The sequence below is a fragment of the Gavia stellata genome, chromosome 18 (genome assembly GCF_030936135.1).
Source record: "Gavia stellata isolate bGavSte3 chromosome 18, bGavSte3.hap2, whole genome shotgun sequence".
Classification (NCBI taxonomy): Eukaryota; Metazoa; Chordata; class Aves; order Gaviiformes; family Gaviidae; genus Gavia; species Gavia stellata.
The window spans coordinates 803296-822014 of NC_082611.1; the positions used below are offsets into that span (position 1 = coordinate 803296).

Genomic DNA, 18719 nt, shown 5'->3' on the forward strand with positions numbered 1-18719 from the left:
GCAGCGCAGCCGCCTCTGCCCCGGCACTTCCCGCGGAGGCGAGAGCCGGAGCCGCCGCCGTCCGAGCGCCGCGCCCAGCCCAGCCGAGCCGAGCCGAGCCGCGCCGCGCCCGCCGGGGATGGGAGCCGCGGCGGCGGGGCCGCGGGCGCGCAGGGGCCGGGGCGGCGGGCGCAGCCCCCCGGGGCGGCCCGGCCGCGCCGCCGCGTAGCCGCGGGACATGCCGGAGCGGCCGCGCAGGCTGCGGGGCGCCGCCGCCGCGGGGGCCCGGGGGCAGCGGCGCGCCCCGCCGAGCCGCGCCGGGCCGGGCCGCGCCATGCCCGGCGGCGCGGCCCCATGGAGCCATGGCGCATAGGGCGCCGAGCGGGCGGGCCCCGGCTGCGGCTCCGGCTCCGTCCCGGCGGCTGGCGCGGAGGGTCCTCGTCCTCTTCACGCTGTCGCTCTCCTGCTCCTACCTCTGCTACAGCCTCCTCTGCTGCTGCGGCGGCCCCGCCGCGCCCCGCGCCCGCTGCGCGCCCGCCCGCAGCGCCGCCGCCGCCAAGAAACTTCTGCAGAAGTCGCGGCCGTGCGGGCGGCCGCCCCCCGCCGAGCCCCCGGGCAGCGCCGCGCCCGCCCGCCGCCCCCGGGAGCCCCCCGCGCCGCCGGCCCGCGGCCCGCCGGGGCAGGCCCGCCCGGGCGCCAAGCGCCTGCCGCAGGCCATCGTGGTGGGCGTGAAGAAGGGCGGCACCCGCGCCGTGCTGGAGTTCATCCGGGTGCACCCCGACGTGCGCGCCCTGGGCACCGAGCCCCACTTCTTCGACCGGAACTACGACCGCGGGCTGGAGTGGTACAGGTGAGGGCGGCGCCGCGGGACCGGCCCCCGCCCGCCCGGGCATCCCCGCCCGGGCGTCCCAGCGCTGCCCGCCCCGGCGCGGCGCCCACCGAGCCCCTGCCCTCTGCCCCGCGCTCCGGCGGCGGGCGCGGGGCGCGGGGCGCGGGTCCCGGCTCCGCTGCCGCGGCGGCTGCTGCCGCGTCCCTCGGCGGGGCGGGAGCGGGCGGTCCGGTGCGCACGGGCGGGCGGCCTTGTGCTGCCGGCGGAGTCTGTCGCCCGGCCGCCCTCGCGGAGTTTTCCCTCCTCCTCCTCCTCCTCCTCCTCCTCCTCCTCCCGCAGTGCCGCGCGGGGCCGGGGCCGGGCTGGCTCCGGGCGGGGGGCCGTGCCGCCGCCCTGCCCGGCTCCTTCCCTCCCGGCCGTGGGACACGGCTGCTGGAGCCCACACCAGCGCTGCGGCTGCACCGCCCGAGCCCGCGCCCTGCCGGGACAATGACAGGGCTCCCATCCCGTCCGGGGAAACACTCGCCTGCGTGAAGGGGCCTCCGAAACACGAGTGAGTGCCTAGCCCGCAGGATGGCTGCCCGCCCTGCAGCCCCGCTCAGTGTGCCTCAGCGCCCTTCTGCCGTCGGGTCTTATCCCTGGCTCTGTGAGAGGGGCAGTCCCTGTCCTCCGCCGTCTTGTCTCTCTGAACTCGGATAAGTGCGGGTCTGTCTGAGATCTCTGATAACTTGCAGAGAACAGTGAGTGCATCTCCACCAGGAGATGGTGAGATTTTTATTTCAGTAAAGGCTTTTGTGAGGAGCTCAGCGGTGCTTACGGGGAGGCAGTGAGTACTGCGTGGAGCAGGTCACGGTGCCCGTGGGCTCATCCCCTGCCCGTGGCCCCGCACTCAGTGCTGCAGGCAGCTCGCCTCCTGCTCCCCGTGCTGTCCCACCCAGCGTACCCGTGGTTGGTTGTTGCGCCGTCGTGGAGCGCCGCAGGAGCCCTGGGCTGCTCTCGGGCAGGGCCCCTGTGCTCATGCTGGGCATCAGCCTCAGGAGGCAGAGGAGGGCTCGGTCCAGCCCCGGGTGCCTGCGACCTCGCAGCAGAGGGAAGGACACCTGGTGCAGTCAGCGCATTGGAGCGTTGTGGTGGGTGGTGGGAGGCAGCCCACTGGGCCACGCACCAAGCTTGCTTGCCCTTCCACCTCAGCAGCGGTTTCCCAGCAGAGATGTCTCCCGGTCCAGAGCAGGGCAGTGCTTGCTGGCTGCCAAGCAGGTCAGGAGGCACTGTGACACGGTGCTCGCTCCCAGCTCTGCTGGGGTGCTGGTTTGTCTCCTTACAGGGCAGACACGAGTCATGCCTGTGGTGTGAGGATGCGGGTTTCTGACTGTGAGCGGGTCAGAGCTGTTCTGAGCAGCACCCGCCGCTGGGCACCGGGCTTGTGCTCCAGCCGTTGTAGCTGGGGTCCGTGCCTGGGGAGGCAGCTCAGGCACCGCATGGGGAGGGCTGTCTGCAGATGCAGGCACGTCTACTGCCCTGTGTGGTACTCGGGTCACAGCAGACCCTGCAGCCGGGAATGTTCAGCTCCTTTTGCAGTGGTACGGATGGCGGGTGACAGGAGAGCCAGGACAGGCACGGGTAGAGCTCGCTGAAGCCGTTTCCCTCTCCTAAGGCTGTCCTGCAGCATGCCCAGTTCCTCCCATCTTCGGAGGGTAGATGCAGCCGTGTCCTTCGCCTGCTCTCGCCCCACGGCAGGTCTGTTTGTCCCGCCCTTGACGTCAGACACTGTCACCCATCCTGCGTCACCTAAAAGCAAATGAGCTGGGAGCAGCCCTGAGATACAGGCGTGTAAGGAGAGGAGCAGCACTGGTTTGTCTGAAGGGTGTCCAGAGTGGCAGGATGGGCAATGGAGCAGGACATGAGTCCTGGCTGAGCCCCTCGCTCAGAGGGGAGCTGTGTGTGCTTAGGGCCCGGCTGGGAAGCGCCCCCCCCCGCCCCGGTCCTGAGCTGGAGTCCCCCCATGCAGTCCTTGGCCCTGCGAGCTCTCCAGGCTCTTGTGCTTCTCCTGCGCACCATCGGTGCGGGGAGCCCGGGGCTGGGAGCCTCGCAGGCAGTGCAGGACCGAACCTCGCGGTGCTGGTCCCGCAGAAGTGCTCGTGGCTCCTTGCAGGAGGCCCAGGGCCACAGAGCCCAGCCAGGGCAGCGCCTGTCTGAGTGAAGGGAAGGGCTGGGACAGACCCTGCCTGGGGTACGTAAGGGCACCCGTGGGCACCCAGCACAGTGCTGGTCAAGGAGATGGGAGCCATGTCCCCCTCTTGCACGCACTTAGGCACCAAGGGGCTGCAGCAGTGAGCACGGAGCAGCCGACCTCCCATCCCGAGCCACGGTTCAGCCTCCATGTGAAGGGACTCTGTGACTGGAAGGGACGCAGCCTGTGACAGTGAGTGGCAGTGGCGACGGGCAGCTGCTGAGTGAGGCCGGGGCAGGGATGGGAGCACGGCTGGGTGAGCAGTGTGCTGCCCGGGGCCTGGCTTTGCGTCCGGATCGATGGAGAGAGGACGCTGGAGCAGCGGAGCCTCTAAATTAGTTCAGCTAAAACAATTAAATGACACTTCCCTGGTTTTATTACTTTTTTTTTTAACCTCACAAATGTGCCAAAACTTAAGCACAGACACTGCTAATGTATAAAACGTGGAATTGATTTTCCTCCTTGCAAGTGGAGCAATTAAATGTGGAGCAGGTCTAACCCGCAGCATGGTGAGCTCCTGTCGCTCTGCCAAGAGACCAGGGAGCAGGAGAGCTGGGTCGTGCCGACAGCCATGTCCCGGGGAGGGCAGAGCTGACCCCATGAACAGCTGCCTGGGGAGGGCTGCCCTGCCGGGACCCTGGGGCGGGGAGGCTGCTCCTGGCCGGAGCCGGAGGCCAACCCCAGCTGCCAGCCAGGGAGAAGTGATGCTCCCATGCTTGGGGAGCACCGTGGTGCGGTGAGGTCTCTGCAGGTAGCCCAGAGGCACAAAGGCAAAGTCTTACTCCATCACGAGCAGAGGCTTCGCTTGCAGGAGCCCCGGTCCAGCTCCATCCTTCCCATTTTGCGCCCCAGTGGGGAGCCAAGCAGAGCGACCAAGTACATCCTCGATGTAGTTGAGAGCAGCGTGAGAGCTGAGCCCCTCTGCTCCGAAAACATCAGTTCCTGGTTTTCCACATTTTCCCCTGCCTCGGAGTTGGTCTGACACGGAGGTGGCAGAACCAGCGGGAGGGGACATCTCCTGACCCGCCTGTCCTTGCCAGCTCCAAATGTCGTGCTTGCTCACAGCTGCTGTTTTCATGGTGCCTCCTGTCTTAGCTCCTGCCATCGCCCGGGGCGGCCTTGGCTCCCTCCGCTCTGGGAGACGCACGCTGGCAGAGCCAGACCCTCTGCTTTCCCCCGCGCCAGACCACTGCCCAGGAGCTGCCTGCTCCCCGACTTCAGACCCAAAACACCCATGCCATTTCCGATTCCCATCAGCCTCTCTAATCCACCTCATTAGCTACAGATACACTACAGGAAAGGTATTTTTAGCAAGATCTGTTTTAAGACAAGCAAAACCAAACAGCCAGCTACAGGGGAATATCGATTCATTACCAATCCTGGACTAAATGTTCAATATAGAGCTTTTCCTGCTGCAGGTAGCGTGTGCCAATAACCTTCAATATTTTCCAGAACACAGGGAAGACAGCGCTGTGTAATTTGCAGTTAACTTTGAGTGGTGACTCTGTAATTACAGCATCTCGGGGCACACTTTTCCTCCCTAGGATTCTTGAGTAACCCTGTCAGATGCTCCAGCGTTATTTTCACAGAGAGGGGCTTTTCCTAGCAGGTCTGGCTGCGGGCTGAGCCCAGCTCCTGCCCGGCAGGCTCCACTGCACCCCGGTCTGCAGGAGCCGAGCCAGGAGGCAGGCGCTGGCACAGCGGAGAGCCCCGTCTGGCTCCCGCGCGGATCCACCTGCCTGAGTCCTGTCCCAGGGATGGCACTTGGGCCAAGCCCGGGCTTCCCCACGTGCTGGTGCGACAGGTCCCTGGGGGCACCCCCACTGCTGGGGCTCTGCCCCGTGCCCCCTGTGCTGCGTTTGGTTTCGGGGTGCTCCTGGGGCTGTGGCAGCACGAGGAGCACTGCCGGCCTCTGAGTGGTGGGCACTGCGGCTGTCCTGGGGGAGCAGACCCCTCCCGCTGGGGAGCATCGCTGTGCCGTCCCTGTGCCTGTGGGAGGGAGAGGAGGGAGCGGGCAAACCCGGCTTCTGCACTCCGCCTTGCTAATTGCTCTCTGCTAATGGCCAGGTTGGCTCACACGCAAATGGGAGCCCATTAGGCTTTGCCCAACAACACGGACTGTTTTGTGGGCTTGACTGACAGTGCATTTTGCTAAAGTTAATTAGTAAGAAGAGAGGAAGGCAGCAAGCTTCAAGGATGCTTTGAAATTTCCTTGACTTCAGAGAGTGCCTTGACTCTGAGGAATGGGTACGAAACCTCTGGCAGAGACTTTTGTGTGAGGAGCTGCCCTGCAGACAGCGTGTTCCCTGGTCACTGCCTTGCCTACATCTGCCTTCAGGCAGCAGTCCTGCCCTGCTCTCCTCTGGGTGGGCCCGGGTGCCCCGGAGACCCTCGCTCAGGCCCAGGGAGGGCTTCCCCTGCTAAGGCGCTGGGAGAAATGCAGGGAGGTAAATACACGCAGGGCGCCAAGCCTTCAGTATTAATGATGCATGTTCCTGCTCTGTCTTCCGTGACCTTGTTTGTAAACGCTGCAATTTATTCTAACCTTCGCTTCGGTAGCACAAAATCCAGCTCGTAACCTGGCATGGCCATGGGTGCGGATGCTTCATGAAGCTGACAAGCAAGGGCCATCGGTCCCTGGTGACCTTGGGTGTGCATCGCGGGGTCCAGGCGCTGTCTGCGGTGTCTGCACGCGGTGTGTGCTCTGGGGACAGCTGGGGTGTGTGCGCTGCCACCGGGCTGTGTGCGGGGACCAGAGCAGGCTCCCGGGGCAGGCGGTGCCCAAGACCCTCCGGCAGCACAGCAGCCGCCCGAGCACGCAGCCGGCAGCACCCAGCCCTTTTGGGTGTCTGCAGCCCTGGACCCTCCGCACGATGATCGTGTCCCAGGTGCATCCCTGGCAGCAGGCATGTTAGATGTGGCTGGTGTTGCTCTTTCTCAGCGCTGGTGTGTGGCGTGGGGTCTCCAGGACCCGCCGCTTGGTCTTGTGGTTCTTGGTGCCGGCACATTGTCCCGTCCATTTGCACACTCCTGAGCACTGGAAGATCCCCAAGTGGGCAACATATCTCTGACACTAGCCTTTAACTAGGGAATCACTGCAGAGTTGGGGCATGTTAGGTGATATTTTTAAATGAGTATTTGTTTTTAAAGTTTCACCTATGGAAGGAGTTGCCTGGGAGACCGGAGAGGGGGAGACCCCAGCCTTTCTCCATGAGCCACGGGGCCTCACCCAGTGGCTGGGCTCACAGCAGGCTGGGGTGTGTGCGCTCACGGGTGGGCTGTCTGCCCCAACCCAGCAGTAGCGGCACGGCTGGAGAGCTGGGCTCTGCGAGCACGGTGCAGGGAAGCCCTCGCCTCCCACCGCTTCCCAGCCGTGCTCCCCTTGGCACGGTCTTTGGGCTTTGTTGGACCCTAGGTCAGTGCTGGACAGTTACTTAGGAAGATGGGAGTTAACACGTCGACTCGTGTGCATGAAGGGCATCAGCAGTGTGCCCTTTGGAAAAGATTTTGTTGGCTTGAAGGACACCACAAATCTCTGGAGCATTTAAATGATTAAAAATGAATCAGCAACAAAGTTAATTACTATGTTCACACTGCTTTTATGCATTGAAATGTCCCTCATTAGCTGTCTGTGAGCACTGGTGTAAATTCTTTGAACATAAACATTTATTAAAGGCAGCCGATCCGTCATTAAATCTGAGGCTGCCTTAGCACGGGGCGGTGGCAACGAGGACGCGGGGCTGGGCCAGCTGCTGCCTGGGCCACAGTCCCTCAGGGCAGCGTTTGCCTGGGGTGGATGCGGTGCATTTCTCGAACGGTGCATTGCTTGAACCACGCAGGCTGGGAGGACGCAGCAAGACCATTCCGCTCAGCGTTGCAGGAGCCCTGCTCCCAGGGTCAACCCTCTCCCCAACCCCGTTATTGTAGTGCTGCCAGCCTTAGCGGGTCAGGGGAGGGGATGCAGCAGCAGCGCCGGGGGGATTCCTGTTTGCCCCGTGACCTCCTCGCAGGGGTCTTCTGCTGCGAAGCACCAGCGGTGGGGCTCTCAGCTGGGGTGTCTCTGTGTCCTAGATGTCCGCTGCAATGTCACTCAGCTGGGGAGTTTTTTATCTTCCTCACACCTCAGTTTCTTGCATGCTTGACCCAGTTTTGCTTAAACCTCCGTGTAGCTTTGCTTGAGCTTTCATCTACTGATGCCATCCGCAGTCCTGCTGAGCCCGGCAGCACTGGGCCACCAGGCGAGAGCCAGTGGTGGCTGTCAGCTGTGTGCACCTGCAGCACGGCACAGCATGGCACAGCGTGGCACAGCACAGCCCTCAGCAGCGCGCAGGGAGCTCAGGGCTGGGCTCCTGCTGCGGTGCCTACTCCCGTGCAGCAGCCGGAGCTCACTCCACCATTGCCGGTGGGATTCTGCCTGTGCCTTCCCCTGCTTCTGCTGGGGCAGCGTGGCAGGCAGCCCTCCTGCACAGCTCCAGCCAAGGGGGCGAGGGGCAGGCTGTGGCGTGGGGAGGGGACCTGCTATCGGGTCAAGGTGGAGCGGTCGCGCAGGACCATCCTGATGCCAGTCTGTGCTCTTAGAAGAGTTTCTGTGCTCGCCTCTGGCGCGTCAAGCTGCAGCTGAAATGCGCTCACAGCCCACCCTTCTCCCAGCTCCCTGGTGCTGCGCAGAGCAGTGACCCTCGCTACTGCCCCACCGCCCTGTCAGCCCCAGCCGGTCCGGCCCCGCTGGGAGGGCGGCGAGCGGGCGCTCGCTTGTGCTGGGGGATTTTGGCTCCCATCCTGGTGGGCTCCCCTCTCCCTGCCTGCGCGCGGGCAGCGTCCCCGGATGCAGCCGCTGAGCCTGTGACGTCACCTGGAAGAGGGAAAGCATACAACCCTCATCACAAGAGCCAGCACTTGGGATTTTTTGCCAAATTAAGCAGTTTGTTTTTATGCCAATGAGTGGATGGAGTCCAGAATTATGCACACGTCAGTCTCTAGCCTCCGAGGAGAGCCTGGGATGCGCCTGCCACGTCCTCGCACACAGCGAGCTGCAGCAGGCAAATATTTACCCAGGAGCTGCCCCGCTCTCCTCCGTGCGCTGCAGGCTGGATGGAGAGGCCAGTGCTGTAACGGGATTATTGGATGGGCGCTCTCCCCACGCACGCTTATCTGCAATATCTCAATCGTCTGATGAATTTTTGTACAAATTCCTCCCTGGGAGAGTGTTTCACGCATGTTCGACATCAAAGCAGTGCAGCCAGCGAGGGAGGACATGTTTCTTTAATGTGGGAGTGTTGTAGGGGCTGTGGGGTGCCCAAAGGCAGATTATAAGAAAATTAATAATTCAGGTCTAGGAAAGGTGCTGGTGAGAAGTTAACTCCTTCAGGGCGAGGCGCTGCCTTCGCACCGGCACAGCCGCAGCCGGGGCCGGGCTTTCTGCTGCTGCTGCCCCACAGCTGTGGGGCCATGGGGGCTGCCCAGGGACGTGCCAGCTCCCAGGCGCCATGGGGCATAGTGACACTGGCTTGGCCACGTCAGGGGACAGCAGCTCTCCTGGGCTGTGCAGCGACTGGATGTACCTGACGTGTGTCCCCTCTCCCATAACGTGGGCAAACGCAACCTCTAAATCTGCAGGTTGGAAGGGAGCGTTAAAGCCCATATGAAATGGCACTAAAGGGCTTTAAGAATTGAGTAACTATAATGAAAATAATCTCTAATTCAAGAGGAATCAATGCTGTCTCTCCAGCCAGAGTAATGCGTTGAGCAAGGGATTTGGCTGGTGCTGGGGATGCCCCCTGCGCCCCCCCAGTATGCCCAGGTCCTGCTGCGTGGGAGCCCCCAGCCCCAGGGAGTGTTTGTAGGGGCACCATTGAGCCCACGTGCCTGCGGCCGCTGACTGACAGACTGTCCTGGGGGCAGCTGTGATGCCCCTGATAATTAAATGCCTCTGTTGGTCAAAGTATCGGTCTTCTTGGCAAGAGCAATGAAAAGCAAATGAAGTGAAAATCCTGTGGCTGCTGAACAGCGTCTGTGGGCAATGAGGGGTGAGCTGCATCCCACCGTTACTGCTGGGAAGAGCTTCCGACACCTCCCCCCGAGGCTTGTCCCTCCTCGGAGGGCACCCACGGGCTGAGGCTGTGTCTCTGGTCTTGCAGCTGCAGGTGGGTGTGAGCAGTGGAGCAGGCAGCAGCTCTCACCTGGGCCGGGAGCCCGGGCTGGGGCGAGGCACAGCATCCTCTGCAGAGAACGGCAGGGCTGGGCCGGCGCTGGGCACGTTCGTGACCCTCCCTTCTAGTTTTTCTCTGCCAGACACTCAGAGGGAACCGGGTGCAGGGGAGGGACAGGCTGCTCTGCTCTCCAGCCTACGGCATTGCTGCAAGGCCAGAGCAGAGTTTGTTGCACTACGTCCCTAATGTTTTTTGTGCAGAGCTGCCCTGGTATTCACTCAGCATCAGCGTTTTTGACCTCCTCCATTTCTGCCGCATCGCAGGTTCCCGTCACCAGGATATGGTGCGGATGGCTTGTGGACCGCTGCCAGGTGGGGAAAGCCTCAGTGTTTCTCCAGCCTGACCGTGTTGATGGGGAGAGTGCTGGCAGCGGCTGGTGTGACACCAGCGTGGGCAGCGCTGTCACACTGCGGGGGAACCGGAGGGGCCTTGGAGCGGAGGGCTGGGGCCAAGGGAAGCAGCCTCGCGCTGCCCTCCCAGACCACCAAAGCCACCCCTGCCCCTCCTGTGGCGGAGGCGACCAGCCAGCTCCACCGTCACGGGGGGATCCGTTATGTAGCGGGGTCGTGAGGGCAGCCACGCCATCCCCCTCCCAGCGGCACCGTCCTCATGCCTGGCGCAGGAGGAGGCAGCCGCTGACCGTCCCTCAGCACCCAGCAGCTCTCCCAAGAACGGCAGGTTTGGTGTCTCCTCTCTGCACCTGCGAGTGCTCCAGCCATCCCTCCTCGCCTGTGTCGCCAGTATGTCACCGTCACCGTGCTAGCGTCAGCTCTGGCACCGCCCGGCAGTGGCTCGCTCAGCACGTGCCAGGAGCCGGTGCCGAGGCTGGCTGGGGATCTTTAGCAAAGTTGCAGGCACCCAGGACAGGTCCCCGAAGCGACAGGAGCGGCTCCTGCCTGAGCCCCAGCCGCGCAGCACCGTGACCTGGCTACCTTCACGCCTAAACACGCGAGTCTTGGGCTTAAAACTATGTGACATGCTATTTGTATGCAAATAACTCTGTGAATGCAGAAGTCCAAAAATATCATTTTAAAGTCAGCTGTAATTAAGTTTGCAATGCATTTCCCCGCTCTTGCAGCCCTGGGGATCCCGCCGTTAACGTAAAGATGAATGCCTGGGTGACATTTCTCTCCCTTGCTTGGTTTCACTGGTGATTTATTTATCTATTTGGGTTGTGTTTTGTTGTCTCAGCAGTCTCTGTTGTTCAGGAGCAGCAAACACTGGGAGTCCATTTAAAAAAAAACAACTCGTCTCATTTCAGTAATTTACTATGCAGAGGTTTTGTGTTTTTCGTAATGGATTAGAACCTGTAATTTCATTTTTTGAATACATGGACCTAATAGCTCACGTAATGAAAGTCTAACAAGCCTGAAGATGAGCCATTAATGAAACAGCAGTTTTATGATTCTCCACCAATATATTGTAATAGTGAATCACTTACAAAGCTGTCCCGCACTGATTTATGATGAAACTTGTTTGTGATACAGACATACAGCTGTGGTGCCTGCCGCCAAATTAGCATTTCCTGACAGTCATTAAACAACGGGAATCATAATCGGGATTTATGGGGTTCGAAGCAGAGCAGTGGGAAAGGCCAATTAAGCCACGTCCGTGCTCAGGTAGCTCTGTAAAACAGCCCTGTTAATTTATGCTAACGAATTAGTTTGTTCTTTGCAAATGAGGGTACAGGTCAAGAGCGCATGAGGGTGTGCGGGCTGGCTGCCATGCTGCCCCAGGACAGGCAGCCCCCGTCCCCTCACACAGCCCCCGTCCCCTCGCTGAGGGGGCAGCGGGGTGGCAGCTCTGGGGCTGTGCAGGGCACGGGGACCGTGGCCCTGTGCCAGCAACCGGGGGAGCGAGGCCAGCCTCGGCCATCGTCCCCAGTAGCTCCCCAGCAGCCTGGCACAGACCTCTGGGCACGTCTCTTCAGTATCTCTCCACGGGTCTCTTCCAGCTGCTCATCCAGTCCCTCTGGACCACAGCCTCTTCTTGTCCCCACGTCACCGTCACAGGGAACGTCCCGGGTCCACTGGGGACCCACTGCCCTCGGCGCCTGCTGCCACCCCCTGCAATTCCCCGGGTCTTCCGTTGTGGTCCCCTTGTCACACAGGATGTTGTGGGCTGCTATTGTATCTCCTCCCAGTTAGGTCTTTCGTTGTGTTTCTCTCTACAGCACAAGCCCCAAAGCCGGAGTCTGGGGACCGTGCTTTAGGGACCCTGCAGTGACTGCTGGTTTCCCTGGAGGTGTCTGGTTTCGGTCTCTGGACTGATGCAGCTCTCTGAAACACCCGTGTTGCAGCATGCCAGCGAGGCAGCATGGCCGTGGCGGTTGTGCAGGGTTTATCCCATGAATAAATCAGTGCCTCGCTCTCTCCAGCTCAATTGCTGCAGCCAGCATTGCTGGTGTTTGCTTTCCCTGACTGCTTCTGTCCCGAGGCCTCGCTGGGTTACCCAGACATCCATAGCTCCAAGTCTATTAAAGTGAGTGTCGTACCAGCTCCTCCCCAGCTTCCTTCCCCAGGTCCCCTTGCAGGGGTGAGCACCCGCTGCAGTGCCCAGCTGGGGCAGACCCTGGTGGGGGGGTGGTGTGGGGGATCGGGGGGCTCACAAGGAGTCCCACGAGCTGAGTTAATGATGCACCGGCTCACACAGCGGCTGCTGCCGGTGCCGTGGGGCTGCCAGGGTGCAGATGCAGCTGGAGGGCAGCAGCCTTGCTGCCCAGTCCCCCTCACCGCAACGCGCTTGCTGTGCACCAGAGCTCCTCCCTGGGTCCGTGAGGGGAGCAGGTTGGCTGAGCTCACCTCTTCCTCTTGGAAGAGCCCTGCTGTGCCCCTGGAAAGGTGCAGTGGGAGCTGACAGAGCTGGGGATACCCCTTCTGCTCCCTGGGGTCCCTGTGGCCGGACTGCCCACGGGCTCTCTGGCAGCCAGTGTGCTGATCTGTGCTGGGCATCTGTGGGCACCTCGCATTAAACATACGGGCTCTGTTTTTAAAAAACCCCACTCCTGGAGGCACTTTTCATAGTTCCCCATAAAACTCTCCCCAGGCAGCGCCTGACTGTGCCTCTCAGCCTGTGTTCTGCTGCACAGCTGAATCCAAACCAGCCAGTTTATGAACACGAGCCATGAACTTGTGCTGCAAAAAGTGGGAAAAGTGGCAGATGCTTCTGAGCAATGAACATAGTTGGAATAGAAGGTGCTCTGCCAGCCTGCGCCTCTCCCCGAGGGGCTGGGGTAGGAGGGCAGCGGCCCCAAGGCAGGTGCCCAGCTCACCGTGGCTCTGCTGCCAGGAGGGCTCCAGCGTGCCCAGAGCTGTCATGGCAGCAAAACGCTCCCCGGCGTGGGTGCTGGTGCCAGTCATTACCCGCAGGGCGCTGGCCTTGTCCTGGCTGCTGGCGCTCCCTACCCACTCCAGCCAGGCCCCCCCTGCCCACTCCTGCCCGCTCGAGCCAGGGGACCCACGGCGCCATGAATCTGGCTGAGATGCATTTGATAGTTTACTCTAGTAATACAAGACCAATTTATAAATCTTTCCATCCCATTAGTTTTTATTTGATTTGGATGTTCACATGTCAAAGCAAATGATTTAATTAGTGCTAAGCTGGGCTGCAGGGATGCTACATTTTCTCCTGGTCTGGTGCTCCCTCCCTGGCCTTGCAGCCCAGTTCCCTGCACCAGAAACCACCGGGTGCACACAGGACCCCATCTTGGAGCCACTGGGCCTGACCAAGCCCCCAGGAGGGTGGGTGATACCCTCGTGGGCACAAGCCCCATGTCCCTGGGCAGCCCCTTGCTCCTGGGTCCTGCCGGAGGAGCAGCGCAGCACCTGGGGCTGTGTCCATCACTCCCCACAGCTTCTCTGGCGCTGGCGTCACACAGCCATCGCACTCCTGCGTCCCAGCCCCAGCAGCCTTTGCCGTCTCTGGGCACAAGGGTCGCATGCAGGCAGCACTGACGTCCTGCCCACCTCCAGGATGAAGGCAGGATGAGGGGGCTGTGCTCCCGGTGGGTGCTGGAGGCCAGCACACCCCTGGGCTGGCACCCTCCTCTGCCCCGCGCGTGGTGCTCGCTGCCATGCTGGCGGCACGGGGAGCACGGGAGCCAGGTGCACCGTAATGTGATCAGGGAGGAGAGACACCACATAATTGCAGTAATTCCGGAAGGAGCCGCCGTAATTTCTTCTGCAAAAGGCAACTGGTATAGGAATGGGGGAGGAAAGGCTGAGCACAGGCTCCAGCAGAGACTGTCTGCTGGGTAATGCCTCCGTGCCAGCGACCGGAGTGGGTGGCAGGACCCGGCTGCAGACTGAGCTCCAGTGCTTTCCTTGCATTGATAATGACACTACCGGCGATGGGGACGGAGCAGCCCCGGCTGCCGCGCAGCCCCGGTGTCCCCGGAGGTCTGGCCGTGACCCTTGCCCTCTGTCCCGCCTGGCTCTGGCCTCCCTCTGGAGCCGAGCATCGCTGCTTGCTGCTGTGCCAGCGGGGCTGCTGGTGTCCCTGTCTTCTGCACGGGGGTCCCCTGGGGCTGGATGGACCCAGGAGGCGGTCACGGCCAGGGGCCCTCTGCAGCGCTGCAGGAGGGAGCTGTGCCTGCCTTGTCCTGCCGGGAGGGGACACGCTGCCAGCCCCATGCTGCGGACACCACCTCCCAGTGCCACGCCTCGCCCGGCTCCTTGCTCACCATCACCTTCTGCTTCGCTTGCAGGAGCCTGATGCCGCGAACACTCGACAGCCAGATCACAGTGGAGAAGACCCCCAGCTACTTTGTCACCAAGGAGGCACCACGGCGAATCTTCAACATGTCCCGAGACACGAAGCTGATCGTGGTGGTGAGGAATCCGGTCACCCGGGCCATCTCAGACTACACGCAGACGCTCTCCAAGAAGCCAGACATCCCCACCTTCGAGGGGCTGTCCTTCCGCAACCGCAGCCTGGGGCTGGTGGACACATCCTGGAACGCCATCCGCATCGGGATGTACGCCGTGCACCTGGAGAGCTGGCTCCAGTACTTCCCCCTCTCCCAGATCCACTTTGTCAGTGGGGAGAAGCTGATCACAGACCCAGCCGGGGAAATGGGCAAAGTCCAGGACTTCCTGGGCATCAAACGGGTTATCACGGACAAGCACTTCTACTTTAACAAGACAAAAGGCTTTCCTTGCCTGAAAAAGTCGGAGAGCAGCGGCTTGCCTCGCTGCCTGGGCAAGTCCAAAGGCAGGACTCATGTGCAGATAGACCCCGAGGTGATAGAGCAGCTTCGGGACTTTTATAGACCTTATAATATCAAATTCTATGAAACAGTCGGGCAGGACTTCAGGTGGGAATAAGCGTCTGGGAGCAGAGCCGTGGTGATGTGAGGCTGCAGTCTTCCATGAGGGGGGCACAGGGGGGCTGGAGCCAGGACCCCCCGGCCAGCCCGTCCTGCCCAGAATCCGTGAGCAGAGGCAGGCAAGGGGCTTCCCCAGCCCTCGGGAGACCAGGATGCTCCAGGGCAAGCCGAGACGGGGAATACATACACAGCCACTGAGGGATGAGTGCCTGGCAAGCACTGCCCGTCCTGGCAGGTCAGTGGTGCCGTGGCTTGCTCCGTGGGGTCCCATTTGCTTTTACCGCCACACAGTCTCTGCGGCCACGGTGATGGCCCCGTCTTGCAGCCCATTTGCAGGCTGCTCCAAGGCACATCCCTCCTCTGTGTCCCAAAGGAAACTGGGGCTCCTGGACACCCCCTGACTGCAGGCAGCGGCCGTGGGGCTGTCCCCACCAGGCCACGTCCCACCGTGGTGCTGGGGCGGGCAGAGATCCGTCCGCTCCTCTTTGCCTTTCGTCATTTAAACGCAGTGTGTAACCCTGAGGACAGTGAGATGTATCTGCTTGAAAAAGAAGTCTATGAAAAATGTTGTACCGATATTTTGTCCTGTGAATAAAGCACAGAATCCTGCTGTTACGGGTACTTTAGTGGCACTAGTTTCCTTGTTCAGCATGTGATCCCTTTGTGTAAATAAAAGCGGCTACCACCGGTCCATATGCATGGGCTTTTCTTAGGGCAAGGCTGGGCAGCCCGGTGCTGCACTGCTGCCCATGCAGTGCTGCCGGGGGCTGTGCAAAGCCCCACTGCACCCGTGGGTCAGGCGAGGCGGCAGGCATGGGGCTCGGGGCAGGACAGCGGATCAGCCTGGCACGGCGAGGAGGGGACCTGTGGCACAGTGCTTCACAGGGGTGGTGGCACCGCTCAGGAGGACCCCGGGGTTAATGCCACCTCCTGCCAGGTGCCGGGGGACGGACGCTGCATTACACGCAGGCAGCAGTAATTTATGGTTGAACTTAATTGGCTGTTCTAGCAGACCCCACAATTACACTGAAATGTCAAGTGCTGCACGCTTTGCTAGATGGCCCCCCAGCCTCTGCACACCTCCTGCTGCATTAGTCACGGTTGTCCTTTGATTTACCTCCCCATCGGCTGCAGCCGGCCCGGGTGGAGGTGCTGCGCCATGGGCAGGCTCTGCAGGCAGCCCTTCCTGCCCTGCCTCAGCTGCGCGAAGCAGAGCGGCAGCTGCAGCACACGCAGCCAGGCATTGGGGATGTGCCTCAAGGTGCACGTGCCCCAGGGCAGCTCCTACACGGTCTCACCCAGCCACAGCACGGCTGTGCCAGCCGGGAGCTGCTGCACCTTCTCCAAGCAGTGTTGGAGCAGAGCCCCCCACGCCAGCCCTGCTCCCTACGGGTCCATCCTCAGCACCAGCCCAGCCACTGGTCCCCGAACCCGGCCAAGCCCTGCAGCACTGCGGTGTCCGGCAGCACACAGGCAGGTGCCACTCGCCACGGCTGGGTCAGCCCCGTCGCTGCCCCTCCTGCGGCCACCACACCTCTCCCCACACCTTGCTGAGCTGAGCCCAGGACCAACCACCCTCTGACTGCTGGCGTGTTCAGGGACGGGGAATTCTCTCAGCTCAGCATCCTGCCTGGAGCTGAGATTGATGGGCTGCATCCTCGGGCGCTCAGAGCCAGGGACAGTATCACTGTGCTCCTGGCTCAGCACCGCTGTGCTCCCAGCCCAGCACGTCGTGAGCAGCCAGGGGAGCCGGGGGCCCAGGCAGCTCCCGCAGGGCTCGGCCACGGGGATGAGCCGCCGATCACCGCGCTGGCACAGCTGGGCAGCGTGGGGTCCTGGCCTGCCAGGGGATCGCCCACTCTGTGGATGCACACACGTAGCCCCATCCCATTCTGCAGCAATTCATCTTACGAACCTGTTAGCAGGCCCTGTAATGAGCACCACTGTTCATGAATACCAATAACAGCTCTTGTTGGAGTGGTGTTATTTGCCTTTCCGAGTGCTGGACTGTTTGAATCATCTATTGATTTTCACAGTAAATCTCAGGCATTTCTGTCAAAGGTTGCAATTTACCACTAGCATCTAAATCTCAGCTCGTGCCTTCAGCCTCTCCCCCATACCTCCACAAATGGGTGTCGGTGCTGTTCTGCAGCCGGGCTCTGACTGGGGCAGGGAGCAGCCCAGGAGCGGCCGCATGGGCCGAGAGGGTCCCACCGCATTTGGCAGCACAGCGTGGGTGCCACGCCAGGGCCGGGACTCGGGGCACTGGCGGCTGTTAGATCCCCATGTGCTCAGTGGCAGAACAGCCCAGGGTATGACAGGACAGGGACAAACCCCTCTTCCCCAGGCTCCTTCCGCCCGCTGCCGGCGTGGAGCTGAGCACAGCGAGGGCGATTCCCGGCCAGCTCCACTCAGATTCGTCCTCCAGCGGCACTGTGGCCACGGAGAAAGTGCCAGGGGAGAGTGGCAAAAGGGTGGGGGGGTCCTCCTGGGGTGGCTGTGACCCAGGAGGGCACAGTGTCACCCCGCGGTGTGGGGGACACAGGCACCCCCGGAGCTGATGGGTCACAGAGGCAGGCTTATGGACACGTTTCACTCTGAAACCTGTGCTTTCTGCTGGGGCTGCACAAGGCAAACGCAGAACGGGGGGTGTCGGCCCGAGCCCAGCCCGAGCAGCCGCTTGGCTCCACACACCTCGGGGACACAGTGGCGCAGGGGCTGTGACAAGTGCCCAGGAAAGGGGGCATGGCTGGGCAGGACCACGGGCTTAGTTTGGGACAAGGCTGCTCCCCCGCCTCGTGATCCGGTGCTCCCTGTGTGCACCGCAGGCTTCCCTGGGGAGGGGTCAGCCGCGGGGCTGCTGGAAACCCGGGGTGATTTGTCAATGTGTCCAGAACGCTGTGCCGCCCGACCAGGGCACAGGTGACTGCGGGGAGCCACGGCCCCAGGCACCCTCCGTCCTTGGGCACGGGGCCAGGGGATGCTTCAGAGCAATGCATGTGGCTGGGCAGGGATGCAATGCAACCACGGACCAGTTTGAGAGGCCTTACTGGAAGTCATTACTGTCCAGTGAGCTCTAATAGGAAAAAATTGGAGGTAATTAATGGACATCTAACAGAGCCCTATCTGCATCCCCTCCACTATCATCCAGCAGCAGCCACAGGAGCTGTGGGGAGACCCAGCAGTGAGGGTACCCAGAGCCAGCTGTGGGCAGGCAGAGGGAGAGCAGGAGATTAACGGCTGTCTACAGCAGACAGGATATTTTGTTGTATGATTTTTCCTTTAAAGGAGAAAAACATTCACAGCGAGACTCACAAATCCCAGCCTCGCAGTAGAAAAGCCATTTCCAATCCACTCCAAGAAGGCAGAAGGTGCTGGGTTAGATTGATCCCCCTGACAATACTGTATTAGTGGGAAATTAGAGCTGGAGCCTGAGGAAACCGCTGCAATATCAAACAATTACTTTACATTTGTCCTTACAAATGGAGGGAGCAGAAATGTGCTTAAATCAAGTATTAGATTTCCAAAGGGTAAGCAAATGAGGGCTCAGGAAAGGCTGTGCTGAAAATGCTTATCACATTAGGAGCTCTTAAAGCACGGCTTAAAAAGCCTCAGAGTAGACAATCTGCATTCCGAAGAGGCAGGGCAGGGGGTTTGGTAAGGACGTGGAGCAGCGCTGGTTTGGTGACGCCGACAGCGAGCAGGGGGGCTGCCAGAGGGAGCTGCCCCCCTCGCCAGCCTGGGTCCTCCTGGCGATGAATGCCCCCAGCCCAGGGGATGTGGAGGGCCAGAGCCACCGCTCCGGCCACGAGGCCCAGGACACACAAAGTGCCTCTTGCTGGCTCCTACAAGCCACACGCCATCCCCGCCTCACTGCCCCAGCCTCCGCGCAGGCAGGGGCCACACAGCCCCCGGGCGGGCAGAGGCTCCGGGGGAGCAGCCCGGGTTCCCCGAAGCAGGGGCAGGCAGAGCCGGCAGGCAGGGCTGCGGAGCTGCCCTCGCTCTCAGGACCATTGCTCACATCCACGCTGCAAACAAGAGACACACCCGCTGAGCACGGGTCCTGCTCCAGCCACCACCCTCCGAGCACGGAGGCTCTCAGTGAGCACCACGATGCATCACTGGCCTCCTCCTCCCTCCATGAGC

General features: G+C 61.6%; 1 protein-coding gene across 1 annotated transcript; it reads left to right on the forward strand.

Moving 5' to 3' along the window:
• Positions 1-341: 341 nt before the first annotated feature.
• On the forward strand, positions 342-14571 carry HS3ST2 (heparan sulfate-glucosamine 3-sulfotransferase 2). The gene is made up of 2 exons (XM_059826520.1): positions 342-829; positions 13953-14571. Exons 1-2 carry the CDS (start codon positions 342-344, stop codon positions 14569-14571), a joined length of 1107 nt encoding a protein of 368 aa, XP_059682503.1.
• Positions 14572-18719: the final 4148 nt, after the last annotated feature.